General features: G+C 39.3%; 1 protein-coding gene across 1 annotated transcript; it reads left to right on the top strand.

The window, feature by feature from the left end:
* The first annotated feature begins 2,504 nt into the window (after positions 1-2,504).
* CALB1 (calbindin 1) lies at positions 2,505-20,916 on the top strand. Its single transcript, XM_080580745.1, has 11 exons — positions 2,505-2,739; positions 3,022-3,098; positions 7,657-7,731; positions 12,512-12,595; positions 12,684-12,740; positions 15,450-15,527; positions 17,984-18,039; positions 18,138-18,177; positions 18,265-18,318; positions 18,451-18,522; positions 18,936-20,916. The coding sequence occupies exons 1-11, from the start codon at positions 2,658-2,660 to the stop codon at positions 19,047-19,049; spliced, it is 789 nt and encodes a 262-aa protein (XP_080436871.1). The 5' UTR covers positions 2,505-2,657; the 3' UTR covers positions 19,050-20,916.
* Positions 20,917-24,362: the final 3,446 nt, after the last annotated feature.

The raw sequence follows: 24,362 nt of genomic DNA, 5'->3' as shown, positions 1-24,362 counted from the left end.
GTCTGCGCAGGATCACTTCAAGTGCAGCGGCAAGAACATACAAACTCATTCACCTCAACATATTGTTTTACAAAGAATGCAGAAAGATACATAAAGGCTCTGCAGACAATACTGATTTTGTAGATGTTAGCATAATGAGAGGTCAGTGCGTCCAAGCATCCTACCTGCACATGATTATACATGTCCCTGGTGGGGAGCAACAGTGTATTTTCAAAGTCCCTACGAGACGTTTTCCAAACCCTCCTGGCCACATGCGACCTATGCAAAATATTTTATTCTGAGAACTTTTGAAAATGTAAATATTACAGCTCCTTTTCATTTAAAAGTCTGAGCAGTCAGATGAGCCAGGTCAGGCTGGCCCCAAACAATACTGAATTCTTCCCCATCATTCAGCTACAGACTTCTGGGTCAGGCACAAGTAACAAGGACAAGATTTGAGGTGCCATTTGAAAATGGTGCACAGCAAGGAGCAAACCAACATAAGATGCAAGTCAGAGGACTGTTAAAACTGGTTCAGCACCCAGTTTCCATTTGTGCATGCTGCTGGAAGCTGAAATTCTGCACTGAAGTGAGTAATTCAATACGCTTGGCAAATACAAGAGGTTGCCTCATTGGCACAGTTGTCTTCTGTGTAAAAATGATGGAAATGCCAATTCCACCTTTGTCTCCTTCCAGCGTCCTTGCGTCACTAGCACCCTGTTGTCTTTCCAAGCACAAAGGATAGGCGCGGGCTTGATTCACTGCACTTCCGCTTGTCGTGGCCGGGGCCCTGCCAGGTACCTGCTCCCAGTAAAAAAAAAAAAAAAAAAAAGCCTCATGAATGCTCTGTTCTCTTGTCATCATTGTTACTTTATGGAAATGCGTTAGCATGAGACTTTTATTTTCAAGACAAGCAGTAGAGGTACAGTACAGAAGTGTCAGGATCTGGCTCCCAACTGAAGTCTACTACTCTGAGAAAGCCATGCCTGAAAGAGGGGGCCTAGATGGGAAATCGAGCTAGCCATGTTTTTTATTTCTTTTTTTTCACATGGCAAAACTCAAAGCTTGATTGCAAGGAAATACTGAAAATTACTTTAGTGATTTTGAAAGTGCATAATGGTATTTGTGGATGTAAAATTGTCACAAACATTTTTCACCAATACAAATACTTGAGCTGAAGAGATTAAAGATTAGATTCTTGTGTTTTTCATCTCAGCTTTTGTTCTGTTTATCATCTCACAAAGCACAGACCAATGTGAAGTTTCTCCTTGAAGAACTCACAGCCAAACAGCAGCAGCAGAAGGAGCAAAAGCTGCACGTAACAGGTGGAGAAACAAGAGAATGGAAAGATGAAGGGAATCGAGTATAAGGTCTCATGATTACTTAATTGCTATGCCCACATCTTGTTCCATAATGCATACAAGATTTCAGCCACCCAATCTACTGAAATCCCTCTCAGGACATGTCAGCTTTTAACTGAGCATCCACCTCTCATCCTGCAGGGTTATCCATCCCCCTTGGCTTCTTGCTGTCTTCTGTTCTGCATTATCCCATTGGTTTTTGTCCTCACACTCTATGTGCATCTTAACATGCTACCCTCCTACCATTGCTCATGTCAGTCACTTAACACATTGAGATTCCCAGGTTTCCCAGCTGTTCTCATCCCCCATCCTTACTACATTACCTCCTGTATTTGGCAGCGTTCTGGCAGCCGATCACCTTGGCCATCACACCCTGCTAACTCAATGCAGCACGCGAGGGACATTGCAGAAAGGCAGTTTCAGAGCTTCAGAGAACCGAGGTCATGCAGCCAACCCAACGGGGACCTGACCATTAGTACTGGTACAACTCCATGTCACTCCGCGACAGAGGGAAGATCTTTGGCAAGCTGCTTTGCTCCCTCCCACCAACCCACAGCTATAGGAGGGCAAGTCTTGGAAGCCGGTCAACCTAAAGAAAAAACCTCTAGGCCAGTCAGAAGTGGCAGTGTCCCTCACACCCCTGCACTGTGAAAAAGTGACCTTACTAGGGTGGTGTTCCATGCAGTCCTGTTGGGATGAAGTTACCTGCTAGGGCCATATATTTAAGTTTACTGCCCCCATTGCCGTGCTGTCTCAGTCTGGATATCTCAATACCCTGTGATACCTCAGTTTATAGGGCTGCCCCACTCCAGAGACGAAGGCTGTGCCGAGCTACCTGCAGGCACAGTTTGGGGACGGATCACTCACAAAGGGGGTGACCCCAGCACCCCACACCGGGCCATCCCACAGAGCTGACACCCAGCACCCTTCCCCAGCTGGGAACCCGACGGCTCAGCCGGCAGATCCACGACTACCACTTCAGCATCGGGACCCCAAGATAACCTGGGGGGGACCCGCCGCACCCCGACCCTCCCTCCCCGCGCCGAGGTGAGGGCGGCACCCTCCGGGGGGGAGACCCCGGCCCCCCCCTTCGTACGCAGGGCGGGCAGGGCAGCGCCGGGAGGAGTGGCCGGCCGGGGCGGCCCCAATAAATAGCCCTCGGCGGGGCGGCGGCGGGAGGAGCCGTCGGAGCCACCGCTGTCGCCGTCGCGCCGGCCGCGGGCAGAGTCAGCACCGCGGACAGCGCCCCCTCTGCGCCCCCCTCTGCGTCCCCCTCCGCGCCCCCTCCGCGCCCCCTCCGCGCCCCCCTCCATCATCATGACGGCGGAGAGCCACCTGCAGGGCGTGGAGATCTCGGCCGCCCAGTTCTTCGAGATCTGGCACCACTACGACTCCGACGGTGACTCTCGTCCCCTCCCCGGGGCGGCAGGGGGGCGGCTGGAAGGGGGGCTGCGAGAGGGGAGGGGGACACAGCCGCTGGAGGAGGGGGGTGGAGAGGGATCCCCGCTCCGCCACCGCCGCCCCCAGCGGCTTTGGGGTCGGGGTTGGGGTTGGGGTCGGGCGAGGTGTGCCGGGAGCCCCCCCGGAGGCAGCCCTCGGGCCGAGGAGTCTCTGCCGGCGCTGAAGAGCGGAAAGAGTTTGGAGGGAGCGGTGGCCGCAAGCGTAACTCTTTTTGTTGTAGGCAATGGGTACATGGATGGGAAGGAGCTACAAAACTTCATCCAGGAGCTGCAGCAGGCGAGGAAGAAGGCAGGCTTGGTAGGTTAACGTTTCGCCCCCCGTTTTTCCGTCTCCTCCGGGAAAGAAGAGTTTTCTTGAGCAAACTCTGGTGCCCCGATTCCTCCCCTGCCCTGTGGCCATCACACGGTGCATAGAGGAGCCTCAGCAGGCACAGGGAAGTAGGGCAGTTAGAAATCTGCAGGTTTAACATGAAATATGTCGTCTGGTTTGGAGAGGAGAGACCAGGGTCCATCCATCTGGAGATCAGGTCCCGTTCACATCTCACCAGGCTACAAGCTGATACATCTAAAACGGCTTTAAAAAGGTCAGCAAATGCATGCACGTTACCCTTTTGTCATGGATGGGACTTTATCCCATCACAACCAAGCCAGTTATGTACTGATACTTAAAAAAAGAGATGGAGAGAGAAAAGAAAAGAAAAACCAGCAAGCACTTAAGTTAGTTGGACTGTGCTTTAATTTCGTGTCTAATGGGCAGCATGGGCTGAAATGCATTTCTGCCCCTTGCTGGTCAGTAAATAGATCTGCAGATGACTGCCAACCACTTCGTGCCCTTCTCCAGTGTTGTACACCAAGAATACGAGTATCAAATCCTCGTAGTTTAAATTGCTCACAGGGACAGCAAAGTTTTTGACAATGTTGTCAATGCAATTCTGTGCATGAGTTATTAATGTATTAATCATAAATGTCCTCCAAACTATACCCACTTAGAAAAAAAGGAAGGGGGTGGGGGGGGGGAGAGGAGAGAGAAATGATTCCGTATAAAGATTTGAATTAAAATAGAAGTAAAATTTTTTAACAACTTAATTACACTTAAAATAATTAGCATCAATTTCAAATATATATAAATATATCAAATTTATTGTAGTCAATCTATGCAGAAATACTTCTGAAGTAACAGTAAAATTTTAATTAACTGAACGACATGTGTGCATGGATGAAATAGATTATTACTTCATATAAGTATACCTCCAAATTGAGCAATAGCTTTTCAATAATTAACTTTGTTTTAAAGTTGTTGTATATTTTAGAAGTGACTGCCGGAAAAAAAAATATTATGCACCAGTTTATTCTGTGAAAATTTTTATCTTAGTAATTATATGAGTGTAAACTTCACGGATCTGAAAATCTGTCCACCAGCAATGCCTCTAATGTTACTGCAGTCTTGGTATCAGTTAAGTCTTCTTATAGCCATTGGTGTAGACACTCATTTTCATGAGTGTTAATAATTTAAAACTAAAATTTCAAAGAACTTCACAAAAAATAGTAAATGAATGTGGCTTCTTTTAGAAAGAAAAAATTATATTTTTGAGTATTTTTTTTCTCGGAGAAGGCTAAACACAACTTCAATATCTTTCGGGTAGTTCAGCAGAACAAATCTCTCTTCCATAGTAAAGTGCAGGAAACTTAAGTATGTCCATTAGAAAGGAGATACTGAAGCCTGTGTATATTTAGTATCAATGGTATTCTCAGTAGAAATCCTTATACAGTTTTCAGAAGTTAAAGCAAATGAATTAGAAGCTCAAGGGGAAAATATCAATTGTTTCAAAATCAGACTCTTTTCTCCCTCCAAGAAAGTTTGCACCTCCTCTTAAAAAATAAAAATAAAAAAAAGAGCCTGGTCAAAGTAACACAGAAAAGCCTATCAGGATTATTCTTATCTGCTACGTTACATTTATGCTGTCTTTTGCATAACCTCTGCCTGTATCTCACATTTATTTTTTTTTTTTGGAAAATGCTGAGGTGTTTAATTAAGTTTTTCTTTGCCATTTCTCTGAATCAATCTTGGTTTTGGAACTTTCTTTTGAAAAGAGCAATCATATTGATCTGTAGCAACATCGTATTTGGTACTTGGTCCATTGGCTCTCCTTTTGGTAGATGTTATGTTGGATGCTAAAGTCTTTTTCTAGATTATGGATATGTGTCATCTTAGGTTTCAAATCTAAGCTGATTCTTGGATTTGAAGGCTCATTTGCCAAACAAGCATCTCATCAGTTCGTGTCTTGTCTCATGGGATACTAATTCAGTAGCTTCGAATTTCTTTCCTTTTGCCAGAAGGGACACGTTGAGAAACTAGTGTAGGTTATATGTCATTTCCTTGGCTGTCCTTCTTTTAACACCCCAAAGCTTCTTTGTCATCATTAACTTCTGCATTTCAGGTCACTCTCCTGCTCACTATTTTTGAAATATTCAATTATGCATTCTTCATAGCTGGATTTTACATCAGTCATGCCATATGCATTAAAGAATCACATTGATTCTGTCATTGAATAGGATGGTTTAACATTTCCCAATATTCTTCCCAACTACAGAGCTGTTCTAATTATGTTCTAATTCTAACCCTTTTATTAATCCACTCGGTAAGCCTGTACTTTCACAGTTGCTTTTTCTCAGACGGAGCAGTAGCATGCAACCCGACTGATGTTAGCCCCATGACTGGAACTGCCTTTGCTCCAGAGGGTGCATGTGCAGTCAGAGGTGTCAGGGCTTGGGCTTTCTTTTGGTCACACTGTGTGTTTTCATTGTGGTAGACAGTGAATTGATCTGACATACTTTCACACACTTTGAAAGAACTGCCACTTTCTAAAGATAAAAACTGTATAACTATATAGGCATAGCTTCCATTTGCTGTGGCCCACTTTTTATGCCTTACGTTCTCTGCTTAGGTGTGCCCATTGCCAGAAGAAACTGTAGGGTGTTTCGACAAAGAGGTCAACAGAGAGGCAATCAGTGGGTCTTAGACAAGTTTTTCCACATTTGTTACTTACTTTCTCTGCAAATGCAGATGGTGACAGTATTTCTCCAGAGAAATATGTGATTTAATAGATGTTTATGAATGCAGTCATGGTAAGTGTTTCTGTAGTGCCATCTGTACTTATGTTTTTAAAATCATTCCAAAAAAGCTCCAAGTTCCACTTGGTTGGATAAGCGTCTTTTAAGAGGTGAAATGAAGGTGTGAAGGACTTGTTTCTTAATTTCAAGTGTTGCACACTGCATCTGTATCAAGATTAGGACTGGACTTGGTTAAATTTTAGCAAGCCTTTTTGACTGAAAACATTTATTTGAATAACATGACCTGAAAAATTCGTCAACAAGCTCAAGAGTAACTGAAGTGAACACAAAGGGGAAAAAAAAATTTCTGGACAACATACATCTTGTTTTGTATAGCCTGTAAGCAATTATGCCTCCTTCAACAGCTGGACGCTGGCGCTGCAGAGGTGCTACGAGAAGGATTAGCAAAATATTTAACTAGGACTAATTAAAATCCAGGTGTCTAAATTCTCCATTCCAGCTGCTAAGCAAACGTGCCCACTTTGGGATCAGTAGATGAGAGGTGACATTGAACTGCATTGTATTAATAACGACATCTCTAATTAAAGCCACGGCAAATTACTAACCTGCCATGGATGACTTTGACATAAATAGGATACTAGGCCATGATTGTATCAGCTATAAAGAACTGACATTTTAGGTAGCTTTTGTAGTTGAAATTTGGGACAAACTACAACAGAGTTTGTACAGCTGAGATTCCCTGTGTCTCCAGTGAGAGAATCACTTAGGTCCTATGTAATCAGATCTATTAGAGCAACTAAAACTTTAATCTAAAGACTGCTGTATCATCATCTATAACCGTAGAATTGTCAAATATTTTATCACAGCTGTAGTCCTGATTCTTGCTGCATGGTTTTACTAGCTTAGACCAATAGGAAATGTAAAGAAAATAAGAAGTTTAATCAGTGTTGAAGGTTGATGACAGCCTATAGAAAAGCAAAGCATGTCCAGTTGAAGTGTCGGTTCAAGTATTTAGATACTCACCCTGAGGCTGGCACCTTTGCTGTAGCCTAGGCATAAGACAGTCTTCGAGTACAAATGTATATCAAGAGATATAATTTATACAATGAACAGCTGTGCTGACTTCATTCTGTCAGATTTAAGGTACTCCTCAAAGCTTTCTGCCTCCCAAACCTGCTTCTCTACATTACAGCAGTGACATTTGGATACTGTTTTTATGATAACTAAATATTAAGCACTGAAAAACGTGATAGTCTCATTAGTTTTTTTAGAGCTAAAATTGTTCAGGTAGGATCAACTCAAGGATGTGTAAAGACTATATTGGTGTTCAGATGTATTATACTGAAAAGTTCCTTATTATGAAGGATGTTGCACTGCCTTGAAGTTTGTCATTTAACAATGAAAACATAGAAAATTGACTAATAATTACCCATGAACTTCACTGTTATCCCCTTAAACAATGGAGCTGTTATACACGTCTTCCAACACATCTTAATTTTTTCATTCTGTAAACTAAAATAAGAGTATTTAGATCCAAGTATTTAGATGTCAATCATTCACATTGACTATAATATAATCCTTTGGGAAGCAAAATTTATCACGGTGACATTATTCATCATAAAAAATTACTCAATTCCATAACAACTTGAGGAATCTAGCTACAGTAAGTGTGAATGCTTTGTTAAATGTAGTAAATTATTTGGTGACTAATAGAATGCTCCAAGTAGTTTGTATATGTTTCTCTGTATCTTATAAATGACAATTCTCTCATTATAACTTCACAGGATTTAACACCCGAAATGAAAGCTTTTGTGGACCAATATGGCAAAGCTACTGATGGAAAAATAGGAATAGTCGAGGTAAGATAATTACTTTATAACAAATGACTAACATGTTTATGTGTAGAAAATATATTTAGCACAGAACAATATGAACATATTATGTAAATAGTTTGGATTTTTAGTAACACAAAAAATTCTTTCTCTGTCTTAGAATCTTTAGCATTTTTTTCACTAATGAATTTTTTTCCTTACCAAAAAGTAAAGTGCTCCTTACCATTCTCCAGATAATTTCAGTAAATTTCATTTAGCTTTGCATGCTTTATTCAGTACAAATAAGCATTAATAGCAATTTAGTTTTCCTGTGAAGTAGCTAACAGCTCCATTTTAGAAATTTAAATTGTGAAAAGTAAATATGATCTATTTCTACGTATGATTCTGAATTAATGCTCTGTCACCACTCTTATAATTAGGGCATCACACAAGTGAATGTAACTAGGCAGTCACTATATGTAGCTTATTCTAAAACACACGTATATGATAAAATAGCACGTTAATCATGTTAAATTTAATCAAAATTTTAACAGTAGTTGTGATCCAGACCTTTCTTGAACTTTAACAAAACTTGAAGGAGAAAATTCCTGTTTCTTCCTCTCACTTTCTGAAGAGAACAGATATGCAGTCAGCCAAACTCCTCTACACTTACAGGCTCTCAACAACTGTATAATTTAGACATCTAGGAAGTAGGGAACCATCGTGTTCTCTCTTACTTTCATTGCCAGTGCTGCAAATCAAAAAGGAGAATTTGTTGGGTTACAGCTTGAGAAGTCACTATTTCAAGCCCAAACCTACAACTCATTTATGTCACACTGAGTGCTTTGAGACTGAGGCTTTATTATTAAATGCTATTATTAGATGCTTTTTTTCTTTTTTTTTTCTTTTTTTTTTCTTTTCTGATAATAAGAAATTTGACCTAGAGAGCTAATTAAGAAACAGCTAGATACAAGCCAGGTCTGCAAAATTTCTACAGTGACTAACTTTGGGTCAGTAGCTATTTTTAAACTAGAGGACTGAATAGAATTTGTAAAAGTCAATAGGATATATCACTGCTGATATAATAGATCACTTCAGGATATCTTTTGTCCTCTGTCACATGTCTGAATTGCAAATATTTGTTTAAATGCGTATCTATGACTGAACTATGGAAATATGAACAGTTTCTTTCACTTACAGCTATAATCTATTTTAAAAATGCATCTTTTGACAATATTAGCATTGATGTAATTCTGCATCTGAAAAGAACGAGTGTTAATTTGGACTAACAAATTGTTTGTTTGCACTAATAAATGCTTATTCATTTGCTATTGAATAATCCTGTTTAATTTAGTATTTTTGAATACATGTAATAGAAGCATTATATGCTAGAAGAATGTGTAGAGAGTACCTGCAAAAGACTCTGGTTCTTTGCCTAGGGAAGATAACCGAGAGTTTTGCCTTTCGAGTTCTATTTCTGATTATACTATTGACTTAATGGGTAAAGGTGATCAAATCCCACAAGGCCTAATACTGTAAGGTGCTTACCACCTCCAGTGAACTGCCAACCACGTTCAGCATCCACTGAAGCCACTGAATATTGACAGCTCTCAGTTCAGTGACTGAAGGGAATTTTTCCCTTAATATAGCAGCTTCCTAACCCAAAGGCTATATTTTTTTTCACTGACATCAGCAAGAAGCTTGATTTGGAAAATGCTGATGGGACTCAGACTATGTTGTACGTGCAGTATGGTACTAAAGTTGCTATTTGGACTTGATTCTCCTTCCTTGTAAATAAAAACGTCCACTAATTTCGGATTGCTCCCATTTGCATTGTACAGCAAACACTTTTCCTGAAAAAGTATATGATTGCTGTTTAAAAAAAAAAATACATAAATGCATTCAGCCTTTCAGTCATCATAATGAATACCCCAGCAACTGAAGGAAAATGTCCTAGCGGATAATGAATTTTCAAGGAGAGGTTTGTTGGGCTAAGATATAGGGGAGGCCTGGGTGTCTTCACAGAGGAAGGAGTGGATTTTCAGCTTTGTGCTCAGATTAAGTGTCGATTCTGTCTTTGGAAGCACACTGTACTTAGCCCACTAGCTTTTATCCAGTGCCTACAAGCTAAGTGCAGAGCCTGACCTGTCCACTACCTTGCCATTTTGTAAGAGACCTTTAGTTCACCTTTTGTACTCAGGCCAATGCTTGCACTAAAATGTGAAGGTGGAACCTGGGGGTTTGAAACTCAGGACTGCAGTAATTCCACGTCCACATTATTTGACACTTCCACCATAAAAATAACTACCTATTAGCCTAAAATATTATTTTTACTTCTGTTCTCTATTATAAGATTTTGAGAAGCAAATTCACTGAGTTATATGAAAGATATCTTAATGATCAACAAAATTTATTTAGAGAACAATTCTAGCAAATAATTCTGACATTGTTTTAATTACTGAGAGTATTTTTTCTGTTATGTATCCTATAAAGATCTATATCAACTTGCAGCTGAGTAGAGAGCAGTCAAGCCAGCCTTGGGCTTTGATATTGTCCTCTATTACTCATGATAAAGAAATAGCTGATGTTCTCCATAAAAGCATCAGAGTGCACAGAAGCACCTCCAAAACTGCCTCTGCTTACACGCAGGAGAACTCCTGTCAGTCTGCACTCTTACTGAACCACGCTCACAGGGTCCCAACATGCCCGTACTCATAAAGAAGTCTTCATCAGAAACAGCAGCAGGTTCCCATCTTTCTTCTCCGTATCAGGGACTGGGAAATCCCCTATCCCTTACTACTGCAAACTTTTCAGTGAAAAGCAATTTAATGCTATTTGATGCTAGGACAACTGGACTTCTTTTTAGCTATTGTTCATACTGTGCTAAAGGGCTGGAAAGAAGGAAAACAGGAAAGACTTATTTTTGGCAGAAGTCTGAGCTAATATTGAATATTGATCCACTATATCTTTGTAATGCAAAAGTCTGTGCTTTTCTCTGTGTGAGACCTACAAAGGGCAGGAGGCATAGTTTAAAATAATTCTCTTCCCCGGGTAATATATTCTGTGCCTCATATCCAGTTAGGTACAGCTAGTAAGCTGTTAATGATGCTTTGGAAAGTTCTTGTTTTGTATTTAGCACCCTTGCAAAATTCACCAAAGTTAGCTATAGCTGTCCCCCTAACCAGGACTTCCAGTTCCCACGCACGTAGACACTTTTTCATTGTCATAATCAGTCCCTTCCCTCTGCTGTTTTTTATAATCAGTCCTTCCATCCAATGTTTACTCTTCAGTTGCAATGCTGATTTACTCCGAAAGTCAAAGCCCCCTCCCATGGGAGAAACAAAGAAAAGTTTCCATAAATCAGTACAAAGTTCCACAGATTTAGCTGTTGCGTATATACGAATGTGCACTTACCCATTTATGTATATGCCATTTATAATGGAGTAGATTTCAAAGGCTGCTGACAAAAACACATTGTTTAAGTTGATTAGGTTTGGTTTTCAGCCATTTAGCAAAAGCACTCAGAACGCGGTGATGTGCTTGGCAGTCTGTAATCAACTGCTCCATTTCTGTAAGGAGAGTACTCTGACGCATGTTTTCAGTTGTACCAGCACTTAGCGGATATCACTCATTTCTTGCACAGATAATTTTAGAGAAACTAGAGATCTGTTTCCATCACCTTGTTGTGCCTATAGAGAGAGAGGGAGAGCAGAAGTCACCTACAGTGCAACGAGAATCAAATAAAAAATAAAAAAATCAAGCAATCAGACAATAGTACGGAAGAAGGCAATAGCAGAACAAGGGATTTTAGGATGTGAAATGAATGCACAGAAACAAAAAATCTGAATACAAATTTTAAGATGGGGCTACAGGAAGTCTGCAGATGTCATTTTTCATAAAAGAATGCAGCTAAGAAATCCTGCTTTCTCCATTTTCTCTTCCTAGTAAGCACAGCTGGTCTATTCTTCAAGTAAAAAGTTTTCCCTAATCAAAACATATTTCATACATTTTGAGCACAGAAAAAAAATATTAGGCTTTTGTTAAAAACAAATCATGATTTTACATGAAATTATATAGCATACTCTCCATCTTCTACATTTGTCACTTGCCAAAATTGAGTTATAGTAAATGAACATTTTCAAAAATCAGTACAATAATGTCTGATTTTAAAAAAGCCTTTTGTAGAGCATAGGCATTGGAAAAACCACCCCTGATTTTGCAGGGCTAAAAGCCCTTTTGATTCCCTTATGGTATTTATAGCTCTTCTTGAACACATCTCTGTGCCTGACAAATGATCGCCAGTTGCCATCTCCTTACCCTACCCACATTCTTTTTCCCTCCTTTTTTTTTTCCATTTATTTTTCTGCTTTCCTTACACGTGTTCTTCACGTCAGTGTTCCTGTCTCCTTCTTCTCTGACTCAGTACCTGTCAGTAGTCTTTCTACCTCACTTTCTTAATTCATGGTCCTTCACACTCATCCTCTATACATCCATGCTTTCTTCGCACTGATTCTAAGGTTCTCACCACAGATCCTGACTCTGCATAGGTGATTTTTTTCCCTCTTTCCCTAGCTGCCCTTTCAGTAAATTATTTCACTGCCTTCTCTCAGACCTCACTTCTGTTTAACCTTGATGAACATGGCAAAGCCAGAAGTTTTTCAGCGGCATCTTCTAGACATTTTGGCTAATGGGATGAAGCTTCCAGTGGGGTCACAATGGGGTAGTGGGATCATGAAAAATCCCTTGCTTCTGTTAAAGGTTTCATACTCTAAGGCTCAGCTGGGCTAATGAACAATCAAAATTTAATCTTTTTTAAAATCTGTTACAGCTTGCTCAGATATTACCGACGGAGGAGAATTTCCTGTTGTTCTTCAGGTGCCAGCAGCTAAAGTCAAGTGAAGACTTCATGCAGGTACAGTGTGAAAAGTTTCCTTTTGTAAAATCACCCAAGACCCGATTGCCATAAATACATCATCAAATCGCCTGTGTTCTGATTGCAGACATGGAGAAAATATGACAGCGACCACAGTGGCTTCATTGATTCTGAGGAACTTAAGGTAAGCTGATACCTGTGAGTGTGCACAAAATGAGAGCAGGCATTGGATTACAGGCACGGGATCTTTTTCTTCAGACACCCGCTGGTGTATGTGTTTGCATTTCAGACACGACTGAAAAGCAATATGATTAGCTGATGTTTTTATCACCAGTGAATTATTTTAAGTGCAACTCTAATCTGATAAATGTTTCTAAAAACGTGGTTTAATTTGGATCGATGTTTGTCTCAAGTGACTGAGGATAGCAGGTACTCTAGTTTAGAAGTAAGAAAGGTGATTTCTGCCAAGGGAAACCAGATAGGCCTGTGAAAGCTATGTTGTTCCTTTTTTGTTTGGTTGGTTTTGATTTTAGTTTTTTTTTAGGGTGGAGGGTTAGCATTGTGATTTTTCTTTTTCCCCTAAGGGCATCATGACCACTAATCGCAATGCTTCTGGGTATATTAGGCTCTCTCAAGTATCACGTAATCCATACAGTTTCCACTGTAATACTGTTAGGCTAACACAGCTGGACTTGTGCTGCCCCTGCTTAGATAACTTGATGGGAATTTGATATCAGTTTTAATACGCGCAAAAAGATGTTCAGAGGGAACCTCCTGTGTTCCAGTTTGTGCCCATTGCCTCTTGTCCTCAGCACCACTGTAAAGATCATATAGCTCTGTCCTAATTGCACCCTCCCTTCAGCTATATATAGACATTGGTAAGATCCCCCCGGAGCCTTCTCTTCTCCAGGCTGAACAGTCGCAGCTCTCTCAGCCTCTCCTCAGAGGAGAGATGCTCACATGCGGCAGAGTCTGAGCAGAAAGAGGCCATTTTCTACAGTTCAATTGCTGTAGCTTAAATCCATCTGGAATATTTTGTCCTTATGTGGTATTCTAAAGAAGAGCTACATAAACTTTATTAACCAGAGTACCAGGAGGTCAAACCACCTGAAATCCTTACAGCTCTTCTGTTAAGAACAGGACTCCAAATGATAAAACTCAGTTTATTCCTTTTCCCTTCCTCTTTGAGTTTGGTACCTGTATGACATTTGACAAGGATCCCTCCTTGAGGTAGCCCTCAGACAGACGAGCCCATTTTTGGCTGCCTGCTTGCAGCGGGTCGGTGTGTCTGAAGCTGTTAGGAGCAGGAGGAGGCCACGCATGCAGCACTTGGGAACTCTCCAGCTGTTAGACGGTTCCTCTAGGACTGTTGCTACTGCTGTAATTTCAAATAGACTTGAAAAAGCAGGGCTGATTGAGGACCAGTTGAAGAACTAAGAAATTTTAACTGGTCCTAATGGTCCCTCTCTCTTGTGCGGTGAGATTTTGTTTGCCTCAGAGAAACAGGCCATTTTAAAACTCTGAAAAGAAGACATAAATGTCCAATTGTATTTTTAGGAATGGTAGACATTTTTTGACAAGCCCAAACATTTTAAGTATTTGCTATGTATGTTTATGTTATATCCGCATAAAACTTTTGAAGAGAAATTTAAGCTGGAAATGAGCAAAACTTTCCAGCAACAATAACGGCAGCGGAATGGGGCAGGCAGACTCCCCATCGCTGCCTGTATTTCAGAGCGGTTTAACAATAGCTCAGATCAGACAATGACGTGGGACATTCAGATATCAGTGATTCTGCCTTGAGACATGGAGATGGACTGGATAGCCTTTCAACATCCTTCCCAGTCCTATTTTCTGTCAAAGGACACAAGATAAAACATTTCTCCATAAAGTCCATTTACAACATTTCAGTCATGGTCTTTGTGTAGAAACTAATAGGAAGGCCTTTCAGCACAGAGGGGGCCAGACTGAAAGAGCTGTACTAGTAAGTAATACGGCTATTAACATGGCTGCATTCAAATTCAGGGATGAATATACATATATTCAAATTGATTTTCTTACGAATTACTCTATTTTCTATCTTGAAATGTGACCCAAACTTCCACAGAGATAATGGCACTCCAACTAATGATAGTAATTAGTACTTCATTGAGCACTGACAGACATACAGACATTTCAGATCTTGTAATAAGCTTGGCAAATAAATTGATATCCTTCTTTTTAATGTTACTAGTACAGCGATTTAAACCACTGCATGGAGAGAAATAATCTTATTTTTTAAAGTGAAAATGTCTGATGTTTAAAATGCCTGGTTAAAAAGTCATGGGATACCATGTCAGGTTCTTGTTCTAAAAAATAATAAATCTGATGAAACTGGCTGCACACATATAAAGGATAAGGTTCCCACCTTATCCTGAAGGAGGAATATAGGTTAACGTGTTCACTTCTGGCATCAGGTAGTGCCATAGGCAAGGAGAAAACTTGATTAATCATTGATCTTTTCTGTAAAATCGTTCCTACGTTGCAAGAAGTAATTAGACATCCAAATTTTCCAAGCAGTCTCAAGGTTAATTAGTTTAATTTACTGATAAAGCTGATTAGAAAGCCAAACTATTTTTTCCAAATTCACAATACAACAAATGGCATACAGTGTATAATGTTTTATGAGTCACTTTTTCCAAATAAAACTGTAGTATACTGGAACTGATCAAAATAAATTGTTGTGGACCTAACTGTTAATTACTACTTCTTTTCATACTTATTTTGAACTTCAGCAGTAAATATTAAAGTGGGAGTAAAATAGTATTTCCCATTACTTTAATCTGAAATTAGCAAGTCAAGCATTTTATACAGTATTAAAAATTCACATATTGCTCTCTATTTATTTTAACAGAGCTTCTTGAAAGATTTATTACAGAAAGCAAATAAGCAGATTGAAGACTCAAAGCTAACAGAATACACAGAAATAATGGTAAGATTATTTACGGGCATATTTCATCAAGATTGGTTTAATCCAAATTGTGTTTATCTTTAGCCACTGGAAGGTTCCAAATGATTTGGAGCCCCACCAGGTCCTAATAAGGCCAGATGTGTCATTGCAACGCAGACATGAATCGTGGCATCAAGCACTGCAAGTACTCCTGCAGCCACACAACTCTAATGTGTAGCTTTTCACTGCTGCTGTAAAAATGCTCAGGAATTCTGAATCTTCTTGGTGTTTACATAACATTAGATCAAGTCATGGTATGGTGCAAATAGTTTTCCCGATATGCTTTCCCATGCCATTAGGTGTAAAACTAAAGTCTTCAGAGTTCAGAGGAGAAAAATTGTGCCTGTCATAAGATTAAGTATGTTGTTATGCTTAGATCAAATTAATTTGAGGCTTCCTTCTATATTTTCCTTTCTAGCTGTGCTGTAGTGTTTGTCTCTTGTTCTAAAAGCAATTAGTGCATGGTGGTTTCTTAACAGATTTGCAAGCACCTCACTGTTCTTGTTTCCTCCATGTAATTACAAAAGAAGAAATTAATGCTTTAGATAAACACTAGAACAAAACTGTCACTTCCCTGGCCTTAAATCAGCTTGTCCTAGAGGCGTTCCTTCTATCTCACCACTCTGGTGCTCCATGGTAGAGACCGCTATGGCTTCTGAATAGACATTTCAAAAAGAAAAGAAAAAATCAGAATTCTTGTCTTCAAGAAATGTATAACAGTATGTTTGTGTTTTCCCAGTTTGGATTAATCCTAAAATATTATTATCAAAAACACGTTAGGTAAACACACAAGCCCTCAAACTGGCCCAAAGCCTAATATTGATTGATCAAAACTGTGTCTTTCCTGACAGAAGTCTGCTTGTTTGTTGCACCAATACAAGCCATTTATGTACAGTTATTCACTGGTGAAGACAACACATGCGTTCTGTTTGTTTAGGGAGATTTTGGACCTTCATCTTAAACTGTCCTCTCAGTTCTGGCCTCTGCAGAGAGACACATTGACAAAGAATTAGCAGCAAAGTAACAGGAAAGAAATTATAAAACCACCTCTCACATAATCTCCCCAGAAACTAGAAAAGAAGACTGATGGAAAACATACAGCACCGAGCAGCTGCAGGCAGGCAGGCACAGCATGACACTAACAACCCATCAAAATATGTTGACTTTACAGCTCCTACTGCTTACCTCCTCCAAATGTAAATATCCTTTCATGTGGAATGCATATAAGGCAGATGCTTCTATAGGAGGAAAGCAGGTGTTAAAAGGAGCCAGGGTGTTACACAGACTGCTTATAGAATTGGTCCCTATTCTGGTCTCCATTGTCATTTTTTAGTGAATTACCAAAGTGAAATAGGGTATTTTTTTCATGGAATTGTTTCTGTGTTTAAAAGGATGTACACTTACCTCAATGAAAGACTCCACTTTTCCTCTTCTCTAAAAATTACATCTAAAATTACTGTGATTGAAAGTGATGGGATGGAGTGTGGGTGGTGGTGTTTTCAGTACAATGCTTAAAAATGCTTTGTACAGTTTGCTGCTTTTATGACTCTTTTATACAGCAAAGGCAAAATAATATTTGAAGGTAGAAAAATGGAACTATATAGACATAAAAATTGGCAGAGACATAAAAATTAATCCTACGCAGCATTAATATCTCTAGGTACTTCCATGTGTGCTGTTTGTGCCCCTGAATCCTTTCAAGGGCTGAATGGAAAGCACTTTAATACAGTAGGATGATTAAAAATGATTAGAAATAGTATGCACTTATTTTGTCAAATTACATCAATATATTTATTCTTATAATTTAGTTATAATTACTTGGAGACATTTAATTTCCCATTTTAATACTATCAACAAAATGTCTTGGTTGTCTAGAGCATCTCTTTGGTCTTTTCTTGAAATATATCACAGAAACAGAATGTGATCTTTACTTACATATTTAGACCTAGCAGCCAATTGAATAAAACATCTATTATTTCCTAAGGAAGTGAATGCCTTGAATTCTATTGAACTTTACCTGAATGTTGTTTCACTTTTATGAATAGAGAATAATGATGCTATTGTTAGATCATGACATGAAGTCAAAAGTAAAATGTTATCATGTCAACACTTCTCTCCCTTATAAATAATTACATGCACGTTTCTCATATGGGACAATCATCACTGTAGGCAGGTTAAGACCTATCTTAGAGTAGGTTAATCAGAATTGTTCATCTCATTTCTTATCAGGCTTTTGCAGTAGAATTAATTACTATAAATTACTTCTTCAGCACTTTAAATAAACGTATTACACTGTAAACGTGGCAGTTTGAAACCTGGAGCCATCATTTCAGTTTTAAGTTAAGCATAAATTTCACTGAATTTGTTTTCCAAAGAAGCATTTTCTTTATCATGGTGATTAATTGTGATTAGTAATGTAAAAATATATATTCTTTCAGCTCAGGATGTTTGATGCAAACAACGATGGAAAGCTGGAGCTTACTGAACTGGCCAGGTATGCCTTCTGTCTCTTTTCATAAAAAATATCATACCAATTGATGTAAATATGCTGAATTTGTTTTATTTTGTTTTGTTTTTTTTTTGTCTCTAAAGGCTACTCCCAGTACAGGAAAATTTTCTTATTAAATTTCAGGTATGAATATTTATCATCTTAAGGTTACACTGTTACCATCACACATAATAGGCCCATTAATGATCTTTTTTTTCTCTTGGTGTTTAGGGTGTCAAAATGTGTGCAAAAGAGTTCAATAAAGCCTTTGAGATGTATGATCAAGTAAGTCTTCAGAAAACCTTTTTAGTAATTTAGTAGATTGAGGGCACTTATTTTCTGAAGTTGTTGAAAACTAGCCGTAACCTCCGAGAGAAAAAATAAATGCTTAAAATTCCCTTTAATATTATTTTTCAGGATGGGAATGGATACATTGATGAGAATGAACTTGATGCACTGCTGAAGGATCTCTGTGAAAAGAACAAAAAGGTAATCCTAGAGGGCTTTTTTCCCCTTAGAGATTAGATTTAATTTGGATTTTAAGGACACTTTAATCCACCCAATTAAGATAAATATAGAACTTCTAAGTCATAATTCCTGAAGTCAAAGCACAACTAAAAATCTTGGCAGAAGTCATAGCAGTGTAAAGCCTTAACTAAGGGAGTTGTGATTACACAGCAACACTATCAAAAGCTTGTTTCCGAGACATCAGCTATTAGCAATCTAACATATGCCTATAACATGGATCATGTACAAATATATAACAACATTTTCAATGTGTTACTGTTGGACAGGCTGAGAACACCCTTTTTTTTTTTCACCTTATTTTCTGCCATTGGCAGCAAACTTGTTCATGCTGACAACTAAACAGGATTATAAAGCATTATCTGTTCTTTAAATAGGAATTAGACATTAACAACCTTGCAACATACAAGAAAAGCATCATGGCCTTGTCTGATGGAGGAAAGCTGTACCGAGCAGAACTGGCTCTCATTCTCTGCGCTGAGGAAAATTAGAACTCTTCTCTCATGTCCACTTAACTAGTGATGTACTCTATCTACACAATAACTGTGCACTATAAGGGAGTAGGCTGTATTTTTAAACTGCATATAGAAAATTAGCCAGGATGTGTGGCACATTCCTTTGAGTTTGTTTCTATACTGTTTGTAATGTACAGTTTTTGTAACAATAAGATTGATAAAGAGAATGTCTATGTTTGGGCCAGTCTGTATATTCAAAAGAAACTAAAATATGTTGGCTTTTTTTTTTTTTGGCTTTCATAAACACAGCTGGAAAAAATATATATACCTGCTGACATTTTGTGGTCATCATATCCTTTGACACTTGCAACATTTTTCCTTGTTGATCCACATAACATAAAGGTCTCTCTCCCAATTACAACTAATTATTTTTTTTTTAATATATAATACAAATTCAGACAACACATTATTTAGGTCTGAAATAGGAAAGAGAAGTTGGCATGTCTGATCTCCAAAAGTTACCAAGGCATCAAGGAATATTGTCAGTTGTCAAACTACCCAGTTACAGGTCTGTGCTCTCTGCAGTTTTTTGATTACTCTTCTTGTTATGAACTGATAGCATATAGGTGAAGCATTTATCTCCTTGCAGTAGTTGACAAAAATACAGTGTTTTCAATCTAGCTGTTTAACTTTACTGAATTTAAACATAGGCACTTCAGAAACAAATGCCTTTAATCTGTCTTGGAATCCTGGCTAAGTGACAGGTAGCATAGTTAATACACAGATTAACATATAAGTGTACCTTTCATGACTATTGCTGTGTCAGAGAATATGACAATCCATTTTCTAAACTATTTTCACATTTTGCAGGTTATAATTATTCTAGTAAATTGCTGTTTTTACATCATATTCTGTGTAATCTGTAATTAAATTTAATATCCTAAGACTGTTGTTGTCTAGTATGTCTATCATGTCTATCTCCTGGATTCTTTTTTCTGTACCATATAAAGGACAAAAAAACTATTTTGAAAAATTGTGCCTCCTTAGATTACATTGGATTACTAATCTGTAATAATAGTATTAAAATTTAACACTAAAATAAACAAAAGATCTAGTAAATATTTTATACCAATTTAGTAATTCGGTATACATGGTAAGCTCTGCTTTTATTAGTCTAGAGTTGTTTTTTTTTTTTTTTAAGTGAGAACTATATGGATATGGCTCTTCTATCTTCCTCCCCCCCATTTTTTTTTTTTTCACTAGCTCTTCTTTTACTTTACACCAGTTTTATGCCAGCACAACTCCATGAACATCCAGGTCATCACTCCAGGTATCTTCTTGTATAAGAAGGAAATTGGGCTGTGTCTTAAAGCCAATAAATCTATGTTGCCTTCATTTAAAGCTGTTTCAGAAGCAATTCCAGGTTAGAAGATTAGCTATATATAACTTCTCAAATGCATCTCTGTGTCTTACTTAACAAGCAGAAGGAAATGCATTTTATTTGAAACGTGTCTCTAACAATGAGGCTCAGATCCTTCAAGATTATTCTGGCACTGAACTCCCACTGAAATTAATCCGTGACCTCAGGTGAACTCAGGCGACTAAATGCCTGTTTCAGGAATGGCCTGGTAGCCCCAGGCTCTCTCAGCCTTGGAAAGTTAAGGAATATGTGGTGTAGGACGGATCTTCACTGAAGAAAGGCTCAAAAATGGAAGTGAATTTAAGCTAGCTCATTCTTATGGCTTTACTCCCACTCCACGCACAGTGATTTAACTTCTCACCTGCTTGTTCTCTCTATGCAATGTGAACTACAACTGTGTATGTTAACTGAAGGAACAATGAATAGATTATCTGCCTATCAGTACAATAAATGATTGATATTGTTCATCCTGTGCAGCTGAAACCCTGGATTTTGCCTTATTTTAACAGTGCTAAAAAAAAATAAATGATGTAACGTGACTGTTTGTTAATAACACCACAGTGGCAGATAAAGCATTTAAAGTGTTTAGACAAAAAGTCATCACAGAAACTGGGATCTGTCTTCTAAGCATAAGCAAAGTTACCTGTCAAAGACTTGCTCCGAAGTCATCCTGCTCCTACCACTCTTGGCAATCAGCTCTCTCATTACAGCAGTTCTCAGCTACCTGCAGAGGGAATGCTTCTTGCAGTTATTTCTTATATATACTTGGATCAAAAGACAGTGATTTAGCAACACCATTCTAGCAAAGGTGTCTACTATATCAGTGCAAAGCTAAACTATAGCAAATATGGCTAAGTCAAAACTTCTGTAAAAAGTCCAGGTTTTCAAATCTCTTCAGTGCTCCTGGGCAGAGGTCTTAGAACTGGTAGGGTTCAGGTAGAACAAGGGTTAGGAAAATAAAAGAGGCGATGATAGGGAAGACAGCAAGCTTCTTTCTTCTGACAGATACTTAGGGACAAAAGAAGGTTGAAAGTAAAATATTCCATACTGTACATGTCAAATACAGATCAGAGCACTGAGAGCCAGTAGTGCTTCATGTAAAATGAACGTCTCACAAAACATGCATACATTGCTGCTAGAACGCTGCTTACACTAGGATTAAGTATTTATTTCATTAGACAACATTATAAAAAAAATTACTGATTAATTTCCATTTGGCAACTTGTGCATTCATACTAAGCTCCCATCATAATCATTGGTTGCTGAGGTGTACTGAAATCCACACCTGCTTGCTGTGTCTACAGAGAGGCTCAGAATCCATATTTAGGAACATAAAATATATGTGGCCTGGTTTTTGTAGTGCTGAGCACCTCCAAATCCCTCTGAAATCAACTGAAGTTGTTCTACACCAATTAAAAGCAGGCCAATGCACCAAAATCCCAAAGATCATTTTATTTTACTGTGCATTAAATTATCACATAAAGACTGGTGGGTTTTTTACCTAGTCTAAAGTGGGGTTCCAAGTTTGGTGACTACAACACAAGGATGCTCCATGGAATTAAATAAAGTTACAAATTTCCTTGCAATTCAGCTTTTTATGGGTTATCAGCATGTGAAAAAAATCATAGAATTATAGGGTATTCAGAGTTGGAAGGGCCCCACATCGAGTCCTGGCTCCATACAGGGCCACCCAAAAATCAGACCAATGTCTGAGAGCATTGTCCAAATGCTCCTTGAGCTCCAGCAGCTGGGTGCTGTGACCACTGCCCTGGGGAGCCTGTCCCAGTGCCCGACCACCCTCTGGGTGCAGAACCTTTCCCTAACCCCCAGCCTGACCCTCCCCTGTCCCAGCTCCATGCCGTTCCCTCGGGTCCTGTCGCTGTCCCCAGAGAGCAGAGCTCAGCGCCTGCCCCTCCGCTCCCCTCGTGAGGGAGCTGCAGGCCGCCATGAGGCCTCCCCTCAGCCTGCTCTGCTCTGGGCTGAACAAACCAAGGGACCTCAGCTGCTCTTCATACGTCTTACCCTCTAGACCCCTCACTATCTTTGTAGCCCTCCTTTGGACACTCCCTAATAGTTTTATGTCCTTCTTATACTGTGGCATTTCAAACTGCACACAGTGCCTAAGGTGAGACCGCAGAGCAGGACAATCCCTTCCCTCGACTAGCTGGCAGTGCTGGGCCTGAGGCACCCCAGGGTAGGGTCGGCCCTCCTGGCTGCCAGGGCACACTGGTGACTCCAGTTCAGCTTGCTGTCAACCAGAACCCCCAGATCCCTTTCCACAGGGCTGCTCCCCAGCCTCTCATCCCCCATTCTGCACGTACAGCCAAGGTTGTCCCACCCCAGATACAGAATCTGGCAGTAGCTCTTGTTAAATTTCACATGGTTGGTGATTGTCCAGCCCTCTAATTTGTCAAGATCTCTCTGCAAGGCCTCTCTACCCTCAAGGGAGTCAACAGCTCCTCCTAATTTACTATCATCTGCAAACTCACTCAGTATGCATTCAAGTCCTGCCTCCAGATCACTTATAAAAACATTGAAGGAAACTAGACTTAAAACAAGTAAAGACAAAAGAAGCAGCTCATGTGCCGATGAACTTGGAAGCCCATATGGACACACAGGAACCCATAACTTCCTCAAATAGCATCCACTTCTGCTTGTAAAGCAGATTCTCAAACTGGTAAATAATAGAAATATCCTCAACAATTGAATTAAAGAGGAGGGAATTCCAAACCAAAGATTGACAGGAGTTCTTGTATCATTACTAAGAGGTAATACAACTAATCTCTTTTCATTAGCAACTTAAAATGCATAAATTGTTTATAAACCTCTACTATAATACAACGCCACTTTTAGAGTACTGAATTAACGTAAGTAAATGTAACAGAGATTCCAAGTAAACCAACAACTGAAATAAAAAGTGGAATTTCAAAATTTAATCAAGCAGTCAAGATGTACTTCTCAGTTGAAAACAGACAATGCATATTGCTTTGCTACAGTACGTCTGAGCTCATGGGAGTGGTAAGACCTTTGACTGACAGGTCAAGCAAAAGTCATTTTTTAAAAAGGGCACTTGCATTCCAGTTTTCCTTGTAATCCGTGAAAATTAAACTGACAGTGCAACCCCACTGACTCCTTTTGTGATCTCCCATGTACACCATCACTTTTTTCTGACTGATTCACTTACCTTCTTGCCCCTCCAACTTCATGAAATTATTAAGCTGCACAATACTTTTTTTCATATTCCCTTTTACCACCTGGCTCGTTGGCAATCTGAAGTAAGGTCAGAAATGTAACAGTCCCAAGGGAAATAAATCAGCATAATGCAGTGTGTAGAACATGGATACCATCTCCTGCCATTTTTGCTGTTTTGAATAAACCAGCTGTGATAGCTATGCTTTTTATGTCAGACTGAGAGAAGAATGCACAACATACAACTGCAGAGCATGCTTACGGGTTGAGCACCTTGTGGGATTTACTTTCTTGATCTTTCCCCCCATGTTTAACCCAAGACTTATGTTTTGTAAACTAAAAGTAACGTGCTAGTCTCCCTGCTTCAGATGATTAGGTCCTAAGGGAAAGTTGGAAAGTGTACCCACCATGCTGTTCAGATGCAACAGCAGTAACTTAAGGTCATGCAAATGTATTGCAATGTTGGAGACTGAACATGGTTATCCTGAATCTCACTCCAGTATTTTAACCATATAACAAACCCTCCTATGTTAAGACTTCAGCATACCTGTGGATGCAAGAAACCAGTGGGAATTTACTTTTATCAAGTGCCCATCTCCAGAGGATACCCTAGTATCGTAAAGAAACACTTGATCACACACCAGCTCACAAACACACCTTTGAAAAACATTTTTTGCAACTTTATTTTTAAGGTGTCAAAGCCTTATACACAATTGTGTCCCACATGAAGAGAAATGTTA

The sequence above is a fragment of the Anser brachyrhynchus genome (genome assembly GCF_964034855.1).
Source record: "Anser brachyrhynchus genome assembly, chromosome: 2".
NCBI lineage: Eukaryota > Metazoa > Chordata > Aves > Anseriformes > Anatidae > Anser > Anser brachyrhynchus.
Note: the sequence above shows the minus strand (reverse complement) of the source record. Positions and strands in the feature narration are given on the sequence as shown.